The following is an 18,112-nucleotide window of genomic DNA, read 5'->3' as shown; positions in this document are numbered from 1 at the left end:
TAGTTATAGTTCAAATACAAAAATACTATTTATTCTTACTATAATTATTAAAATATAAATTTATAATATGGAAAGTCAAATTTTATATTTAAATACATAATTATTAATAAGAATTAATTTTATAAATAAAATTATTTTTAATATATTTTATAAAATTTAAAATTAAATATATTATGTTTAAATGTATGAATGTAACACTAACTGTTAACTATAATGTGGAGCCAGAACTTGTTTGTATAAGAGTTGGAACAAAATACATGATTAGGGTGTTTGACATTTCTAAAATTGCAGTGTTATGGAATTGACAATGGAATAGGAGAAATTATTGTATATTTGTGGGACTATAAATGCAAGTTTTGAACCCCTCCAAGGGTCATTCTCTCTCCTTTTTATAAGAGTAACTAGGGAACGATACCGCGCATGCACGGTGTTCATATAACTCAATATTATATATTTTGAGATCTTTGTAACGATGTGAGTATTTTTATTTTTGTAATTTTTAAATATTTACATTAAATGAGTATTTTTTAAAATAAATTTTTTAATGTGTCTTTAAAAACAATAATGAATATCATATTTATAGAATAAGTAAAATACACAATGTAAATTTTATAGTACAGGGAATGAAAACAGAATGTTGGTTTGATGCATTAGAAACAAAAATAGGAAAAGAATAAAATTGAAAGTATTGAAAGACACGCAACCTGAAAAGAAAATATATGATAAACATTTGTTGAGGATATAATTGAGCTATGTAAAATTGTTAAAAAATGAGTATTATCTTGAACAAATGTAAAAGTTATACCTTATTGGGTAAAAATTCGAAGCCAGGACATAAAAGACTGGACCACCATATTGAAGACGGGATATTTTATTATCTATTGAATAAGTAAAATACAAATGAAAATCATTATTTTAGTATGAGGTAGCAACAATAAGTTTATTAAATTTTAAATAAAATGTAAGAATGTGATACCTTGAATTTATGGGCTGATTATGTAATATTTTGGAATACTTCATTGTAGACAATATTTTTTATGAAGGTTTTGTCTTCCACCTCATCGTCAGCGTTTAGTATGGTCAATCCTTCTCTTGTTGTGACTCGAGAGATAGCGACATATAATTGACCATGAGTGAATACTTGCTTAGGGAGATATAAGCCGACATGTTTAAGAGATTGTCCTTGACTTTTATTGATTGTCATCGCAAAACATGGGGCTAAAGGAAGTTGTCGTCTATTGAGCTTGAATGGCCACCTTGATTCATTGGGAGACATGATAATTCTTGGAATCGTTACATTCTGACCAATATTTGTTCCTGAAATGATGTCACCTCTAATTGACCATTTACCAAGACGGGTGACTATCAACCTTGTGCCATTGCATAGACCTTCTGTTTGATTCAAATTTCTAAGTAGCATTACAGTAACACCTTCCTTAAGTCGTATGTCATGATTTGGGATGCCATTAAATTTCAAGCTATGCAAAAATTCAGGTGGATACAGAAGGTCTTCATCATTTGTGTTTACACTTGCTTTGCATATATTGTCAGAGCTGAAATAAGTTCTCCCTTCTCCTTGTATCATATTCATAATCGTCTCATTTAACTCATGAACCATTTCATTTTTTGGCGTTAATATAGCTCTTTCTTTCAAATATGCTGGATCATTGTACTTATGCAAAAGTGAAGGGTAAATAGCTTCCACTATAGATTTCATTGGATCTTCAGATGGTTTTTTTGCATATATCAGAAGGAATTTTAATTAATTCTCTATCAATGTCATCATATAATGTACCATCTCCAACCTGCAACAACCATTTGTCAAAAGAAGCTATTTTAGCAGCCTTGGAGCTACTGACACTTCCATTATAGAGCCTCATATTTTGGTTGAGCTGATATACTTTAAAAAATGACCACAAGTAGGATGAATTAAGAGAAGAATCAACAATGTCAGCTCTTGTACCCTTTGGGACAACTGGCAATATTTGACGGAAATCACCACCACATACCACTGTAAGTCCTCCAAAAGGTTTGGTAGTACTATTTTCATACCTTGTTTTTAAAATATCTCTTAAGGTCTTATCTAAAGCTTCAAAGCATAACTTATTTGCCATAGGTGCCTCATCCCAAATGATCAAGGAGGTTTTCATAAGAAGTGCAGCTAATTGGGTCCCGTGTCGAATTTCGCAAGTTGACTCTTATGTTACATCCAAGGGAATACGAAACCGTGAATGAGCTGTCCTACCATTAGGCAATAATAAAGCTCCTATACCTGAAGTTGCAACTGGTAATACTATTTTTGATTGTGACCTGAGCTTTGCAATAATTGTATTCCATAGAAATGTTTTACCAGTACCACCATGTCCATTGATAAAAAATAAATTACCTTCTTCATTCTCCACAGAATGTATTATTGCTTCATAAGCTAACTTCTGGCAAGGATTTAGAGCAGCAAATGATTTTGCATGCAATATTTTTAATTGATCTTTGTCATAGTCAAGCTCTTCATTGACCAATCTATTACCCGAGTCTCTCATCAAAGAAGAATTAGGTAGGGGCATTCCATCTACTTCTTTCAGACTTTTTCCCATCTTCAACATTATACCTTCAATTTCAAACAATGTGTATGCTTCCACTTGTTGTTCAGTTAGTTGAAGGTCCTTCATTCTGAATCTCTTCCTTTGTAATGAAACCATGTCTTCTGACAATGCAGTATAATTAGATTTCCAAAGTTGTGATGCATCGGAAACCTGACAATGAATGAGTATCATGACAAATAGATGCCTTAATTCATTTCCGGTTGCCCAAATTGAAGCTTCAGTCAAGCAATCGATCCACTCTTTATCATCGTCTAATAATCCCAAAGCATAGCATGCAGCTTTAAAAGTAGGATATGTCACTCCATTTACTGTTCTAATGCTTTCGAACGAAGTACTTCCTTTGACAAAGTTGAGCATCATTCTCATGTAGAAGCGTTCTCCAGTTGAAGGATGTGCAAAGTAAATTCTTCCAATTGCTATGCCATTTTTTCTCCTCGTCCATGTTTTGTCTTTTGAATTCCAAACCCAACGTGTAGGAAAATCAGAATAAGTTAGGTCACGCGCATCCTCATAATTCTTATTTGTCTCTAACCATTCAGTGAACTTTGTTTTCTCTATTCCAGGTCGGCAAAGCACATTTTCGGTGCAATTATTTTCTTCAAATACTGTATGCTCTCCAGGCAAATGGAATGGTAATATTTCGACGGCTGGCTGTCTGTAATGTATGTCAAATTGGAAGATTCTCCAGCAAGCTTCAGTTGCTAATATATATCTACAGTCAAGATATGTTTTGATCTCATCTATTTCTTCGGTAGTGTCAATAGATTCCATTGTTGTTGTTGTTCTATCAGACCCTTTATGAACATACTTAAATAGATATTTGATTGATCTTGAGTAATTGCAAACCTCAACATTAATATGTGCATCATATTTAACAATCAAATTCCTATTATAAGGGACCACATATCGATTATCTAAGAAGACATTTTTCTTTTCAACATGGATACCTGTATTTCGCCTTTTGTAAACTGGAAAGCCATCGGCATCAACAATCGTTTGGTCTTTGAATTTTTTTGGGAAATATTTTGTGCACTTTCCTTGCATCATACACGGAGAGTTAGGATTGAGCTTGCCACATGGTCCATGAATCATAAATTTGTTGACTGCATTGTAACCATCAGGATCGATATTTACGTCTGGGATTTCTGCACTTATTATTTCATCAATATGATTTGCTGATGGATTTTTCATTGTTTGGTGTAAGAAAAGCAGTATATGTGCATGGGGCAAGCCTCTCTTTTGGAACTCAATTGTGTAAAGACCTGTGAAAACATGAAGTAAAACTTAGTTTTGAAATAATTTGACACAAGTTGTGAATGTATTATTGTTGCCCACATTTTTCATCAAAAAATAAAATAAATTTATTGTGGATATGAATATGAAGATGACTTACATGCGATTATTTTTCCAAATGGTTTTCCTTTTTTGAGATCCTGCATTAGTTGGAATAACTTTATCTCAAAAACTCTGCATATGATATCCACTCGATTGTCATCATCTTTTTGCCCAATTAAATGCAGCATATTATTTATTTCTGGCCACTTTGGGTTGCAAGTGAAAGTAAGAAACAAATCAGGATATCCTGCCCATTTACAAATGGCCATTGCATCTTGGTAATTTTGTACTCTATATCGTGGTCCCCCAGTGTGTGATGAAGGCAAGATAATTGATTTTCCGACTTTTGAACAATCTGAATCACCTCGATGAACAACATCCATTAGGCCAGAGTAAAGGTCAGATCTAAGTTTTTTTTTATTATTTCGTATCCAACGGAATCTTTCTTCTTCAATTTCCATGTAAGAATCAACTATATATTGTTGTAGTAGTCTACCAGCTCGGAGAAGAGTGTACCCCTCATTTAATCTTTGCTGCAACCTGAAGCAATAATGTTGCCTCATTGTCAACTTTTGCCTCTTAAAAGGGGTCTGATTTAAGTCTCTTAAGGGTATATCAATTCTATATCCATCTTCACCATAAGGGTGTATCAATGGATATGTCATAGACATGAAACTTGGATGCAAATCAGTGATCCTCTGAAGTACATTAGTTCGATGCTCTACAATAATGTCGCGTTGGTAGTTTGCTTCACTAAAATCACCAATTATTAAGCCTGCTACTTCAGAAACTGTTGGCATATTGTACTGACGACCATCTGTAGTCCTACGACTTAGGAGTCTTAAACGAAATGTAGATCCAGGTTGCTCTTTGAATCTATCCCTCGCCATTCGAAAATATTTTACCAAACTATTATGTTGATCCAACATTTCAGATAATTCTTGGACAATTTCATGTTCTATTTTTGGCTTCCTCCCCTGATTTGATAGTGTGTCGATTCTTTCCAATCTCATTTTCAGTATCATATATATATAACTGAGCAAATTGTGGTTTTTTCCCAACATCTGGCAATAATGAACCAATATGGTGATAATTTTGACCGCTCATTCGGAATACATAAAGACCTTTAGATTTGTTGATCGACGTATCAACTCGGCCTCCCATTGATGTGAAAGCAAACATGGAGTTATAAGCCCTTATATTTCTTCGAAACTTCAAGCCATTTCGTCCAGATTCTGTTCCGAGGAGATATTTGAGTAAATGAGGTGTTTCTTTCATTAATGGTATTTGCACACGTCCTTCCATACAACAAAAAGAGAATTTGGGATGTGAAGCATTTTGAGTTTTTTTAGTCCGTTCCCCATACCATAAAATAGCACCACAATATTGACATGTGTATGTAGGGGGTCCAAAATTCCATGTTGTTGTGTGATGAGCTATCAATTGAAAAAAAAAATGATAAAGATATAGTATGCAAATTTTTGAAGAGAATACAACAATAAAAATATAAAATTACCTTGTTTCCCCTCTATTGTATGCTATGAAGTCCATGGATACTAACTTCTTTGTGTATGTCTTTGTCAATTGTATCATATGCATCCTCGTTATTATAGTGACATACTCTCTTTACTTGTCCATGTTTTGCTGTGTATTTTTTTTTTGTAGTTTCAGAGGCATAAATAATTCAGCATTTTCAAATATTAGAAGCATGAACAATAAGTAACAAACTTTTATCCCAAAGAGAATATACCTATTTGAAGACGACGTTTTTCTTTATTTTTTTGCCTGTTTGGATTAATTTGTATTGATGTAGTATAATTGTCATCTATACTTCTATTTGGTTGGAGGAGAATCTCAACTGAAACATGTTAGAAACAAACATGTTTGTTAATTATTAACACAAATATTTATATATATAATAGGATAATATTTTGTTTGATGTGTAAAAAGAAACAAAAATTATAAAATGAAGAAGGACATACCATTTGATTGAACCAATTCAATTTCACTTCTAAGCTTGTCCAACTTCATAGATTTTGTGAAAAAAACCACGATTTGTAGGATCAAAATGATTCGCTTACTTAAATCATGTTTAAACCTATTGTGGATAATAGTAATTTTTCTCTTGAATCTTTCATGTTTGCATATGTTCTTTCGAAGGATAGCTAATTCATATTTTTGAGTGTGACATTGAACACTCAATAAATATTTATGAAGTTGTAATCTTTGAATTCTTTCATGTCGAGCTATAGCTGAGAGTCGACGACATAAGTAAGAAACTTCGTGGGGGATATTCCTTGAATCACTAAACTCTTGGATGGTTGCATAAATTAATTCCATTTAGTCTGTACAATAATATGAAAGAATAAATTATATTATGTAATATACGAAAATTGGAATGTTATTTGAAAGATTCAACAAAAAATATTTAAAAAATAAAACTTAGATCCAACAGAAGAAAAAATTTATAGCTGAGAAGAAATAAAACAACAATACCAATTGATTATAACATGTGATACAAATAATAAACAACTCAAATGGAATTTTGTTTAAAAAATAGAAAATGCAATCCTTAGAAAAAGGGAAAATGGGTTAAAGAAAATTTTTTAACATATATATTTTAATTAATTTTTCTACAATAATCTATCAAATAAAACAAAACAAATTTAAAACTCTCATAAAATAGAAAAAAAAATATATTGAAGAATTTATAATAAGCCACTTCATGAGTCTCAAGCTTAATTTTACATAAGTATAAGCTGAACATAATTTGCTCAAAGTATAATGCAACACACACACACACATATATAAATAAAATAATGATATTTCATAGATATATCAAGGTGTACTCATTATTAACATGGTAAAGCTAATAATTAGAACAATGAAGCTAAGAATACCTTTATTCTAAGTGAAACTCTATTGTAAGATCAACATTTTCCCCTCGCAAATATTGTGAAATCGCTCTTCAAGATCCAAAAAAAATTAAATTTTTTTTCCTTTTCTTATCAACATATATATATATATACATACATATGATGTGGAAAAAAATTGTTTTGACATTTTCTTTTGCTATAACTATATTATCTAACAATGAATTCAATCTTGAAACTGAAAAAATAAATCAAAATAAAACAGTAATAATGCAAGTGACCGTTATATTGTGTTAAAATAATTATTGGCTGAACAAAATTGATAATATTAAGCTGAATTCAAATTATTCTACAAGCAAGTCACAAAGTAGACTTTTCCTCATCAAAACAAGAATTGGGTATCTTATTAAAAAAAATTACAATATAGATCAAATCTAGTTGAGTCTAAATTCCAATGACTCCGGTTGAGTCTTTTCAGTCTTTTATATGCACTTTTACAAGCTATTTATCTAGAAATCTAGAAGATAAAATACCATATACTGATAAGTGAGGAATGAGGAGTTTCCAAACTAACCTGAATCAGTGCAGCAGCCGAGCGCCCTGCCCCAGCAGCAGCCCCAATTACAACAAAAAGATGAGGAAATGCAGGAGTGAACATCTCCAATCCAAAGGCAGCATTTTCCATAAAATCTGCAAACAATCTCCACCCTTTTGGATTTACATCAAAATGCCGTCCATATTTTGACAGCATGATCTTGCTGAGGTACCCAATTCCATCCTTAAGTACCCAATTGATCACTGCAGCAGTAGGAATAGCTTCCTTCCCTATTCTTTGTTTTTTCAATTTTTTATTTTAATTTAATTTTCTCTAACGTTAATGTAACATCATAACGTTAATGTAACCATAAATATGTAACATCATATATATGTAACCATAAATAATTAGATGTTATACGTTTATGTAAATATATATAACGTTTATGTAAATATATGTAACATCATATTTACCTTAATCTTATTGTAACGTTTATGTAAATATATATATATATATTTATAGCTGTAATTAACATTATTATTATAGTAAATGTAGAAAAAAAAACTGCTTAGTAAATATTTATAATTGGACTGGTACTCAAAATAATAGCCATTATTATCAATAATGTAAATAATAAATAATACCGGTAATAATAATAATAAAGAGAATCCTTGGGAGAGGTGCAATTAAAAAAAATGCTCAAAATATTTTGTGCATAATGAATTACCTGAGTAGCAAGCACACCACTGATTTGGCTAGCAATGCCTTGTACTCCTCTAATAACGTAAGAAACATAATAAGTGTATTTAATAGAATAGTATTTATTTCTATTAAATTTTAAATTTTAACTAATAATAATAGCATACATATAAATGTGTATATGCTCATCATCATAGCAATAACATATAAACGTCATTTTATGAAATTATTTTTTTGTTTGTATTTATGTAATAATACTAATAACAATAGCAATAACAATAACCTAATAAATCTATACAAAACTTTAACTATTATAATGATAATAACTTAAAAAACCTATATTATATAAAACTTTAACTAATAATAATAACGTAAAGATTGATATTAGTGAGACTTTTATTTCAAAAACTTTCTTCAAGCTTTAAGAATTGTCTCATATACTACAACTACACAACCTATATGCATATGTAACCGCTTTGTGATTAATGAGTTAATTTTTAAAGATTATTAAGTTATTTTTAATAATTAATAAGTTAAGATACTTTGTGATAAAACATTGTTTTAGTCAATTTGTCACACTTTTATATTAATTAATTCTACCGTTATGTAAAATTCATTTGACATTGATTGGTTTTAAGATGAGTGTTGGATATGTATATATTTATATAAATAATATATATTTATTATTTTATAAAAAATAATAATGAAAAATAATTAAAATAAACTGAAAAATAATTAAAAAAATTTATTATGTTTAAAACTGTTATATTTAGAATATGCTATTTAGTTTTTAGTCTTATTTTCTTAATTATTACATTTTATGTATTTATTGTATTAATTGTGTATAACTCTTTTTCTTTAATCTTTATTGTATTTATTGTGTTGTATTGTATTAAAGTTATAAGAATATCAAATTAAATTCTTGGTTTAATCTTTTTTTTAATTTTATTTATTTTTTATTGATTCATACATGTAATTTAAACGTTATAAGTGTATTTAATAGAATAGTATTTATTTCTATTAAATTTTAAATTTTAAATTTTAACTAATAATAATAGCATACATATAAATGTGTATATGTTCATCATGATAGAACCACACTTCACAAACAATAATAAAATTATTAACGTCATTTTATAAAATTATTTTTTTGTTTGTATTTATGTAATAATAATAATAACAATAGCAATAGCAATAACAATAACCTAATAAATTTGTACAAAACTTTAACTATTATAATGATAATAACTTAAAAAACCTATATTATATAAAACTTTAACTAATAATAATAATAATAACAACGTAAGAAACATGAGTTGTAATTCTAAAAGGAAGTTGGTGCTATAAAGTATTAAATAATAAGATTGATATTAGTGAGACTTTTATTTCAAAAACTTTCTTCAAGTTTTAAGATTGTAGCATAATAACATGATTATTGATATTATTATTATTATTATTATTATTATTATTGTCTCATATACTATAACTACACAACCTATATGCATATGTAACCGCTTTGTGATTAATGAGTTAATTTTTAAAGATTATTAAGTTATTTTTAATAATTAATAAGTTAAGAAGTAAAATTAGAATTGATTACAATTACAATTATTATTATTATTATTATTGTTGTTATTATTATATAAAAATGATATAGTTAATAAGAATTTTATTGAGAATGATTTGTTGACAAATACTGTTAGTCGACTAAAAGTCCATTACTAATGGATTATGTGATTTATTAAGTCTAATGGACTTGATCACATTATTATTATTTTTATTTAATAAATGGTTCTTAATATTTTTTTATGGATTGTTTTGAAAATAGGTAATGAAATAAATTTTAGTCAATGCAATAATAATTCCAAATAAAAATATATATTAATAAGAAATAAGAAATATCATGTTACACCATACTAAGATATTAAATTAAATTAAACACACATGCTTAAAAGATAGTTCGTCAAAATACTAAACACATCTTCAGAATTGACTTAATCATCATCTCCATCATCAACTTAATCATCATCAACTACAATATGTTTTTTTCTCTTTCTACTTTGAATTGTGAGATCATAGTCTTCCATAGAATCCTCCAAATCATGATAACCCTGAAATGTAATTTTTAGAAGAAAAAAAATTTGTATACTAATCATGTTCATTTTATAATAAAGAATATCAACTTAGAAATGAGAGTTAATGAATTTACCACATCTTGAGAATGATTTTCTTTCCTTACCCTTAGTTTCTCATCTCCATCATTTCCAGCAACTTTTTCCTACAAAACAAATAAATAAATGTATTTATTTAAATTACATATATCACACACAAAATTAGACCTTGAATTTTTGAAAATTACCTTCCTTGCCTTCTTTAATTCATGGTCTCGCTCTAATTTCTCATCAGGCACAAAAATCTTAGATACGGTAAAATTTTCAAGACCCTCTTTCAAGTTATATTCGTTCAATCTTAACTTATAAACAAAATCTTTTCCACAAAGAGTTTCAATCTCTGTAGGAATATTATTATTGTTTGAAGATAACCTATTGAATAACTTGTGCGCAGATGTATCAAGTAATTTTTCAGCTACAACATTAAATAAGACAAAAGTTGTTTCTCCAGTTTTATCCATGACTCTTATATGTATTTTGTACCTACATTAGACAAAAATAAAAGTTAGAATTGATCTAATAAAATAATCAAAGTTTTTTTAATATTTTTTTAAAACACCAACATTATCGTTCTTACATCACAAGAGGGAAGTCACATATTTTTTTGCAAGTGCCGCACATGTAGACACCATTTGAAGGTATGATTTTTTTTAAGCATGTTTTGCACGATATATAATACCATCCAAAAGTGTTGTCTATACCAATAATTTTGCACCTTATTGTAGTAATGCACTCCTACAATTAGACATAGAAACATTAAGGAATAAATAATATAACATTAACACAAAGACAAAGAGAATGGAATAACTGAATTCAAATTAATTTTACTCTCCATACCAAAATATATGTCTAAATTTGATAATCACATGTTTTTCTTATGTATAGACATGAAACTTCTAGAATTTCAACTTACGGAAAGTTATTTCCAAGTTAGAATTTCACATGTTATTTCCAAGTTATTTATATATATATATATAAAGCTGGCACCGATTTCATCAAAACGATCAACTTTGGGGATCAAACTTAGTTTTATATATATAATTTGTTCATTATTGTTCTTTTTTATTTGTATGATCCGTTTGTTCTGTTGTATCACCCCAATGATCAAACCAATATATATATATATGACTCATTCAGTGGATATATATATATACATATACATATAAGGAATATAATAAAGAATAATGATTGGCTATGGCTATAGTTTCGAAAGAATCTTAATTTTAAAAAAGTTAAAACTCAAATATCAAAGTTAATTATCAAAATGCACCACGTATAAAATGTCATTAAATTTTATAATTATTTTACTGTTTTTACCTAATAATTTATAACATTATTATTTCTACATTATTACTCACATATTTTCAGCCTTTTCTTAAAAAAAAAAAAAATCAAATATTTTTCGTACATTTGAAACCTATGTGAATTTTGAACATTGTGCCAGCGAACAATTTAAATCTAGAAAGAAAGTAATTTAATGCAATTGTTATACTTGCAATTAGACATAGAAACATTAAGGAATAAATAATAGAAGAGTAACAGAAAGACAAAGAGAATGGAAAATGATTACCTTGACTTGATCATCCCAATTAGTCTCTAATATTTCTTTAATACTCAAGCGGTTGAGGAACATCTCTTCCTCAAGAGAAAACTTATTGACATTGGAGCTTTCAATATCTTGCACTCGATTGGAGGTGGTGGAAAATCTCTCAATTAAAGATGTCACATAATCTATTTCAAGATTAATATATATTTTGGTTGCACTTGTTGTAGAAAAAATGACTTCACCTATATTTGAAGTCATTGTAAAATTCAATAAAATTATTTTTATAAATACAAATCAAGTGTATAATAGTAAGATATATATATATATATATATACAAAACTTGAGTACAAAATAAGATATACAAAGCCAGGAATATAAACTTGAATAAGAAAAAACTTGATTATAATAGTAAGATATACACATTAAATTTTTAAAAACTATAATTAGTGAGATACAAAAAAATTATAACCTTGGAATTTTTTTATTGTTGTGGAAGTGAGTATCACTATAAAGGGCTTGTCATCTTTTTTGTATAACTCACGATCAAACATCTCCCCCAAATTTCCCCATAAAGTGATTTTTGATGTCACCGAACTATAAATGAAAAAAAAAAGTTAATTAAACTAAAAAAAATAAAGATAGAATATGAAAGATTTATAAAATAAACAAATAATAAGAAACATATACATAATTTTGATTTTGATGATTATGTTAAACTTATTAATCTGTTATAATTTTTATGTCTCTTTTTTTCCAGCCACCTCCAACAATCTCAATATCACCCACACCACACAAGCATCCAACAACATCTAAAATATCACCCAAAAAATATAATGATATTAGAATACAAAGATAATTTTTTTTAAATATAGATTAACAAATAGTAAAATTGATATAAGAACCTGATAGGATTGTATTGTCATTGACGCGTAAATCAATTAAACTTTGAGTTATGAATTGAAATCCATTGATTGGAATCTTAACAATTCCTTCTTCCAATTTCTTTAGGGAAGTTGTAACCAAAAAAAGAAGCTTGTTCTCATTTGAGAGAGGTTTGTACTCGCCTTTGCTTGCAACAACTTTCAAATTTTTTATACTATATAAAAAACCCTCACTCAAAAGATGCTTAAACTTGGCAACCAAATTTTTTCTAATCGTTGCATGCATAAGATTTTCCTGTCACAAAAATCCATATTATATGAAGTATAAAATAATTAGGAAAAAGTAGAGAATATAATAGCATAAAAAGTTTTTTTTGTATACCTTTTCATCAATGAAAATCATATCAAGACTGATAAGTTCTCCATTTTTCTTGGTGTTGATTGATTCCCACATCCTACAAACTCGAACTCTTATCATTAAACTATCTTTATCATTGTTTAAATCTTGAAGAAAAGAGTACTCCATGAAGTAAACAATGAAAAAAAATTCAAATATCAATAACCAAAACACAAAAAATACTTTGTAAGGAAAACTTTCCTTCAAGCAAACAAAATGGTGTTTATATACAACCACTTTTGAGTCTATTTACTAATTAAAAAATACCCAATATTAAATTATATTTACTATTTACTAAGCAGTTTTTTTTCTTCTACATTTACTATAATAATAATAATAATAATAATAATAATAATAATGTTAATTGCTCCCAATTCAACGTTGCACCTCTCCCAATGATTCTCTTTATTATTATTATTACTGGTATTATTTATTATTTACATTATTGATAATAATGGCTATATTTTGAGTACCAGTCCAATTATAAAATCTAATTATTTATGGTTTCACGTTACAATAAGATTAAGGCAAATATGATGTTACATATATTTACATAAACGTTATATATATTTACATAAACGTTATTTACATAAAAAATTGAAAAATTGAAAAAACAAAGAATAAGGAATGAAGCTCATATGGATTGCCACCTCACCACATGATAGCTGTCTTTTATATATATATATATATATATATATAGATTCAGTACATGTTAAATTACATGGGGAAATTTCATGTATTATGCATGATAGTATAGCATATGCTAACATAATCCAACATCTCCAAAATATGTGATTTTGTAAGTTTTGGACACAATTGCCTCTTTCATTACCAACTTTTTCTTTTTCTCTTTCAAACCATCTCTCAACCCCCAACTATTTATTTTCTCTACCACGATGACACCATCACCACCACCTCCCTACAGCGGCAAAGCATCACTTCAACGTTGTCACAATCATTAACACCGTCCTCGCCATTGTCACTGCCACTATTGAAGCACCCCACACAGAACTAGTCTATTTTTTTATGTTTTAATGATTCAAAATTAAAATAAAAACTTAAACTCCCAAGAAGATTCACTTAAAACACTATATTTAAAGGTTTGTAAGGCATCTATGCATGATTTATTGAACTTGATCGATTTTATTTTTTTTCAGATCTAAAACTCTAAACATTTGTCGATTTTTTAACCAAATGATGTTGTAGCAATGCTCCAATGTTGCTTTAATTTTTCCATGATTTCTGAGGTAGAAATGATGCTCCAACGATGCTCAAACAATGTTATAGTGATGCTCCAACGATGCTCTAGAGATGCTCCAATTTTTCCATGATTTCTAAGGTGAAAATGATGCTAAATCATGGAAAAATTAGAGCATTGCTAGAGCATCGCCGTAGCATCTTTGGAGCATCGCTATAGCATCACTACAACATCGTTGAAGAAGCATCGCTAGAGCATCATTGGAACATCGCTAGAGAATTGCTAGGCTGTTATCCCTAAAATTTCAGTTCGATGACATGACAATCAGAAGTGACAAATGGCAATGCATGGTCAGTAAATGACACATTAATAGTCAATAAATGTATTGGCTCTTCGGAGTTGTGATAAAGTGATCTGACCGACCTGATAGAATTTATGTCCGACCGGTAAAGATTTTTGACTGACCAGTTAGGAGTTTGGCCGACCAATTATTTGTTTTGACCGACCAATCATCTGTTTTGGCCGACCAGTCACTTGTTTTGGCCAACCAGACACTTCAGTAATGTGTTATCTGACCAGTCATGTGTTTTGGCTGACCAGTCTTGTGTTTTGGCAAACCAGTCACTTCAGTAATGTGTTATCCGACCAGTCATGTGTTTTGGCCGACCATTAAAGTGTTTTGCTATACCAATAAAGTGTTTTGCTAGACCAGAGATGTGTCATACTAGACTAGAGGTGTGCTTTGCCGATGAGAGGTGCTTGCCTATGTCCTCAGTAACAACTTCAACCGGAATCATTCTCAACTGCCGCGGGAATCTCTTAGATATCTCAGAATTATAGCTATATTATTGTAATTTAAATTCATTTATATTTTATTAATGAAAGTCTGTTGAAAGAACCAATGACCTGGTCAAAGGGAGATATCTGATGTGCGATCCATGAGCCTATAAATAAATGGCTCATGACATCATTTTAGGGGATCTGATCTTTTTAGACTGAGAAAAACTCTCTAGTTTTGAAACTTTGGGATTGTTACTTAGGGCATTCTTGGAGCATTTTCGGAGAGCTTAGAGAGATAAAGCTTGTATTCTCTAGAGAGAGAAACTCTGTATTTTTCTACTTACACTTAAGAAACTCAGTTGGCTCAAGTTCATCTGATCTTAAAGTGTATGATCTATATATCACAACTCCAAGTGAATTAGGCTATTATGAATAAATTGGGGCTGAACCACTATAAAATTATCAGTATCGTATTTTCTCTTGAAGGTTTCTACTCGTCGTTGCCAAAATCGTGGTCAACATGGGGCATTTCTTTTACCTCAGAAATCATGGAAAATTTGGAGCATCGTTGACGAAGCATCGCTACAACATCGCTAAAGCATCATTTTTACCTCAAAAATTATGAAAAAATTGGATCATCGCTACAACATGGTTTTGTTCAAAAATCTGCAGATTTTCAGAGTTTAAAATCTAAAGGAAAAAAATTGATCAAATCTAATAAATCATGCATAGATGTCTTAGAAACCTTTAAAGATAATGTTTTAAGTAAATCTTCTTGAGAGTTTAAGTTTTGGTTTTAATTTTGAATCATTAAAACATATAAAAAATAGATTAGTTCTTTGTGGGGGGTGCTTCACTGGTGATGGGAGGTAGTGGCGGCGTTGAAGTAGTGCTGTGCCGCAGTAGGGAGGTGGTGGTGTGATAATGGTAGAGAAATGAAGAGGAGTTGAGAGAGCTGGATAAATAGTTTGATAGAGATAGAGAAGGTTGGTAATGAAAGAGGCAATTGTGTCCAAAACTTACAAAAATGACATATTTTAGGGATGTTGGATTATGTTAGCATATATTATATTCTCGCAAGATCCATCACCTGGAGGTTGAAACTCGTTTGCCTCCTCATGAACTTTGAGGGTGTGTACGTTCTCACGAAGGAACCTCCTTACCCCTCCCCTCGTATTCCTTGTGAATTTACTTACTTACGGCGCGGGATGGTGACCAGGCGTTCATGAGACTAGATATGCTAGTGATTGAGAGCCAATCTTTGTGCGTCACGTGGTTCTGTAACCATACAACAATATATATGTAAAATAATTATAAATATATATATGTAATCGGGTGTATTTTTGTAGGCCACCGTTCGTTTAATAATTTTTTCTATTTCATAATTTCCTTTCATCTTAGATCTTTTCAAATGTTATGTAACTCTCAATTTGAGGATCGAAGCAGTAAAATTCTTAAGCTATTATTTCCACGATTAGTGAGTTGTGAGTTGTATACTCTTTCAGATATAGTAGGTGACAATTTGCAGGCTAATCAAATCAATTATAATGAAATTTCATTAATGTTTGTATGCTTCAACCGATCGAAGAACTTGCAATTATATTGAATTTTCATTTTATGTGATGAGTTGTCACCATTTATGAATTTATACGTCGTAGGCCTATAGGGGTATTAAATTATATTGAATTTATACGTCGTACACCATGTGGTTTTGAGTTCTTTGTTGGTGTGGGTTGAATTGTAATTTTCTCAAATTTGTCGCGCTTCATTGATATAAATATATCATTAACATAAATAATAATATTTTTAATGTTATGGTTATTTAGTTGTTGTGGTATGTTTTTATTTTGTTAGAATTTTTTTCTTCCATCTTTTGGCTTGTTTTTTAAATTTAGTACGAGTTCTTTTTTAAGCTAAATAACGGTCTATGAGTTGAAATTTCTTCAGCAAAATTGTCAACACATATTCTTTATGTGTTTTTAAACTTTTGGATTTCAATATAAATAAATTATAGTATGATTAAATTATATGACTATATGCATTTATTTTATTTTTTAACCATAAATAATATTTAGACTATTAGAATAGCCTTGGACATTAAATTGTTAAGTTAAGGGATAGTGATTGGCCTTTTAATGGTATTTTTTAAAGAATACTTTTATTACCAAATACGAAACATATCTGTCATTTTTTCCTATTTTACTAATTAAGGATCTAAAAGGATTATTCTTCTCTATTTTGGAATCCCTTAAATAAAATGTAATACATTTTTTCCCTAATTTACAAATTAGATGTTTTTATTAGGGAATTTACCCCAAATATGGTAATTTCCCTTTTTTTTTCTACGTTTACATGATATTTTATGTTTCATTTACTAACTAACATATTATCTTTTAATTTCAACAAGAGAGCCCCTATAGTCAATTGCAATATACAAGTTTGACTGTATTAGATCCGTTCTCTTATTTTCTTTGGTGTGTTGTTGAAGTTAGATTTCTTGGTAGACTAGATCTATGGTGATTTCTCATTGGTATTTGAACTGTAGAAGATCACACATGTGTGAAACTCTGTAAATTGGTAAAGTTTGGTGTCGATTTATCATTTGATTAGATATATTATTTTATTTTCTTGCTACTTGAGTTCAATGTAATCAATTTTGACATATCATATCTTTTATAGAACTGATCGTAATCAGTTTTGGCATAATTGTTTATAATTTTTTGCTAATAGTAAATGACATTTATTTTATAACATTTATTATTTTTTAATATTAATTTGTTTTTTCTACCGAGGAATTTTAATTCAATAGTTGAAATTTTCCATTTATTACTATTAATATGGCTAATTAATTGAGATATTTTTCCAATTTTAGTTGAAAAACGTATAATATGGAAATTAAATTAATTTTATAATTAAAATTTTAATTGATCCTTTATATTAATTAAGTGGTAATATATAATTAAAATTATTTTTAATCTATTAATATTTTTATTACAATGTTTTGTTTTTATATTTGGGAGTTAACTGGTATTTTATAATTAACCTTGTACGCCCTGGATTTCCCACGGGCTGTTTAGCAGGACGATCCTCGGACTAA

General features: G+C 29.1%; 3 protein-coding genes across 3 annotated transcripts; all 3 read right to left on the bottom strand.

The window, feature by feature from the left end:
* Window positions 1-994: 994 nt before the first annotated feature.
* On the bottom strand, window positions 995-2,114 carry LOC133806593 (uncharacterized). Its single transcript, XM_062244681.1, has 2 exons — window positions 1,796-2,114; window positions 995-1,704 (listed from the first exon to the last, which is right to left on the bottom strand). The coding sequence occupies exons 1-2, from the start codon at window positions 2,112-2,114 to the stop codon at window positions 995-997; spliced, it is 1,029 nt and encodes a 342-aa protein (XP_062100665.1).
* An 84-nt stretch (window positions 2,115-2,198) lies between these two features.
* On the bottom strand, window positions 2,199-4,825 carry LOC133806592 (uncharacterized). Its single transcript, XM_062244680.1, has 2 exons — window positions 3,994-4,825; window positions 2,199-3,862 (listed from the first exon to the last, which is right to left on the bottom strand). Exons 1-2 carry the CDS (start codon window positions 4,823-4,825, stop codon window positions 2,199-2,201), a joined length of 2,496 nt encoding a protein of 831 aa, XP_062100664.1.
* Window positions 4,826-10,060: 5,235 nt separating this feature from the next.
* Window positions 10,061-12,017, bottom strand: LOC133806591 (uncharacterized). The gene is made up of 5 exons (XM_062244679.1): window positions 11,784-12,017; window positions 10,893-10,948; window positions 10,402-10,696; window positions 10,252-10,320; window positions 10,061-10,153 (listed from the first exon to the last, which is right to left on the bottom strand). The coding sequence occupies exons 1-5, from the start codon at window positions 12,015-12,017 to the stop codon at window positions 10,061-10,063; spliced, it is 747 nt and encodes a 248-aa protein (XP_062100663.1).
* Window positions 12,018-18,112: the final 6,095 nt, after the last annotated feature.

The sequence above is a fragment of the Humulus lupulus genome, chromosome X (assembly GCF_963169125.1).
Source record: "Humulus lupulus chromosome X, drHumLupu1.1, whole genome shotgun sequence".
NCBI classification, from domain to species: Eukaryota; Viridiplantae; Streptophyta; class Magnoliopsida; order Rosales; family Cannabaceae; genus Humulus; species Humulus lupulus.
Note: the sequence above shows the minus strand (reverse complement) of the source record. Positions and strands in the feature narration are given on the sequence as shown.

Coding starts and splice junctions, on each gene's coding strand:
- LOC133806593 (XM_062244681.1), bottom strand. CDS start 2,114: ATGGCAAATAAGTTATGCTTTGAAGCTTTAGATAAGACCTTAAGAGAT. Junction 1,705..1,795: donor GTTGTTGCAGGTTGGAGATG/GTACATTATATG, acceptor TGAAATCTATAG/TGGAAGCTATTTACCCTTCA.
- LOC133806592 (XM_062244680.1), bottom strand. CDS start 4,825: ATGGCGAGGGATAGATTCAAAGAGCAACCTGGATCTACATTTCGTTTA. Junction 3,863..3,993: donor ATTTGGAAAAATAATCGCAT/GTAAGTCATCTT, acceptor ATGTTTTCACAG/GTCTTTACACAATTGAGTTC.
- LOC133806591 (XM_062244679.1), bottom strand. CDS start 12,017: ATGACTTCAAATATAGGTGAAGTCATTTTTTCTACAACAAGTGCAACC. Junction 10,697..10,892: donor ATAGACAACACTTTTGGATG/GTATTATATATC, acceptor TGTCTAATGTAG/GTACAAAATACATATAAGAG. Junction 10,154..10,251: donor AAAATCATTCTCAAGATGTG/GTAAATTCATTA, acceptor ATTACATTTCAG/GGTTATCATGATTTGGAGGA.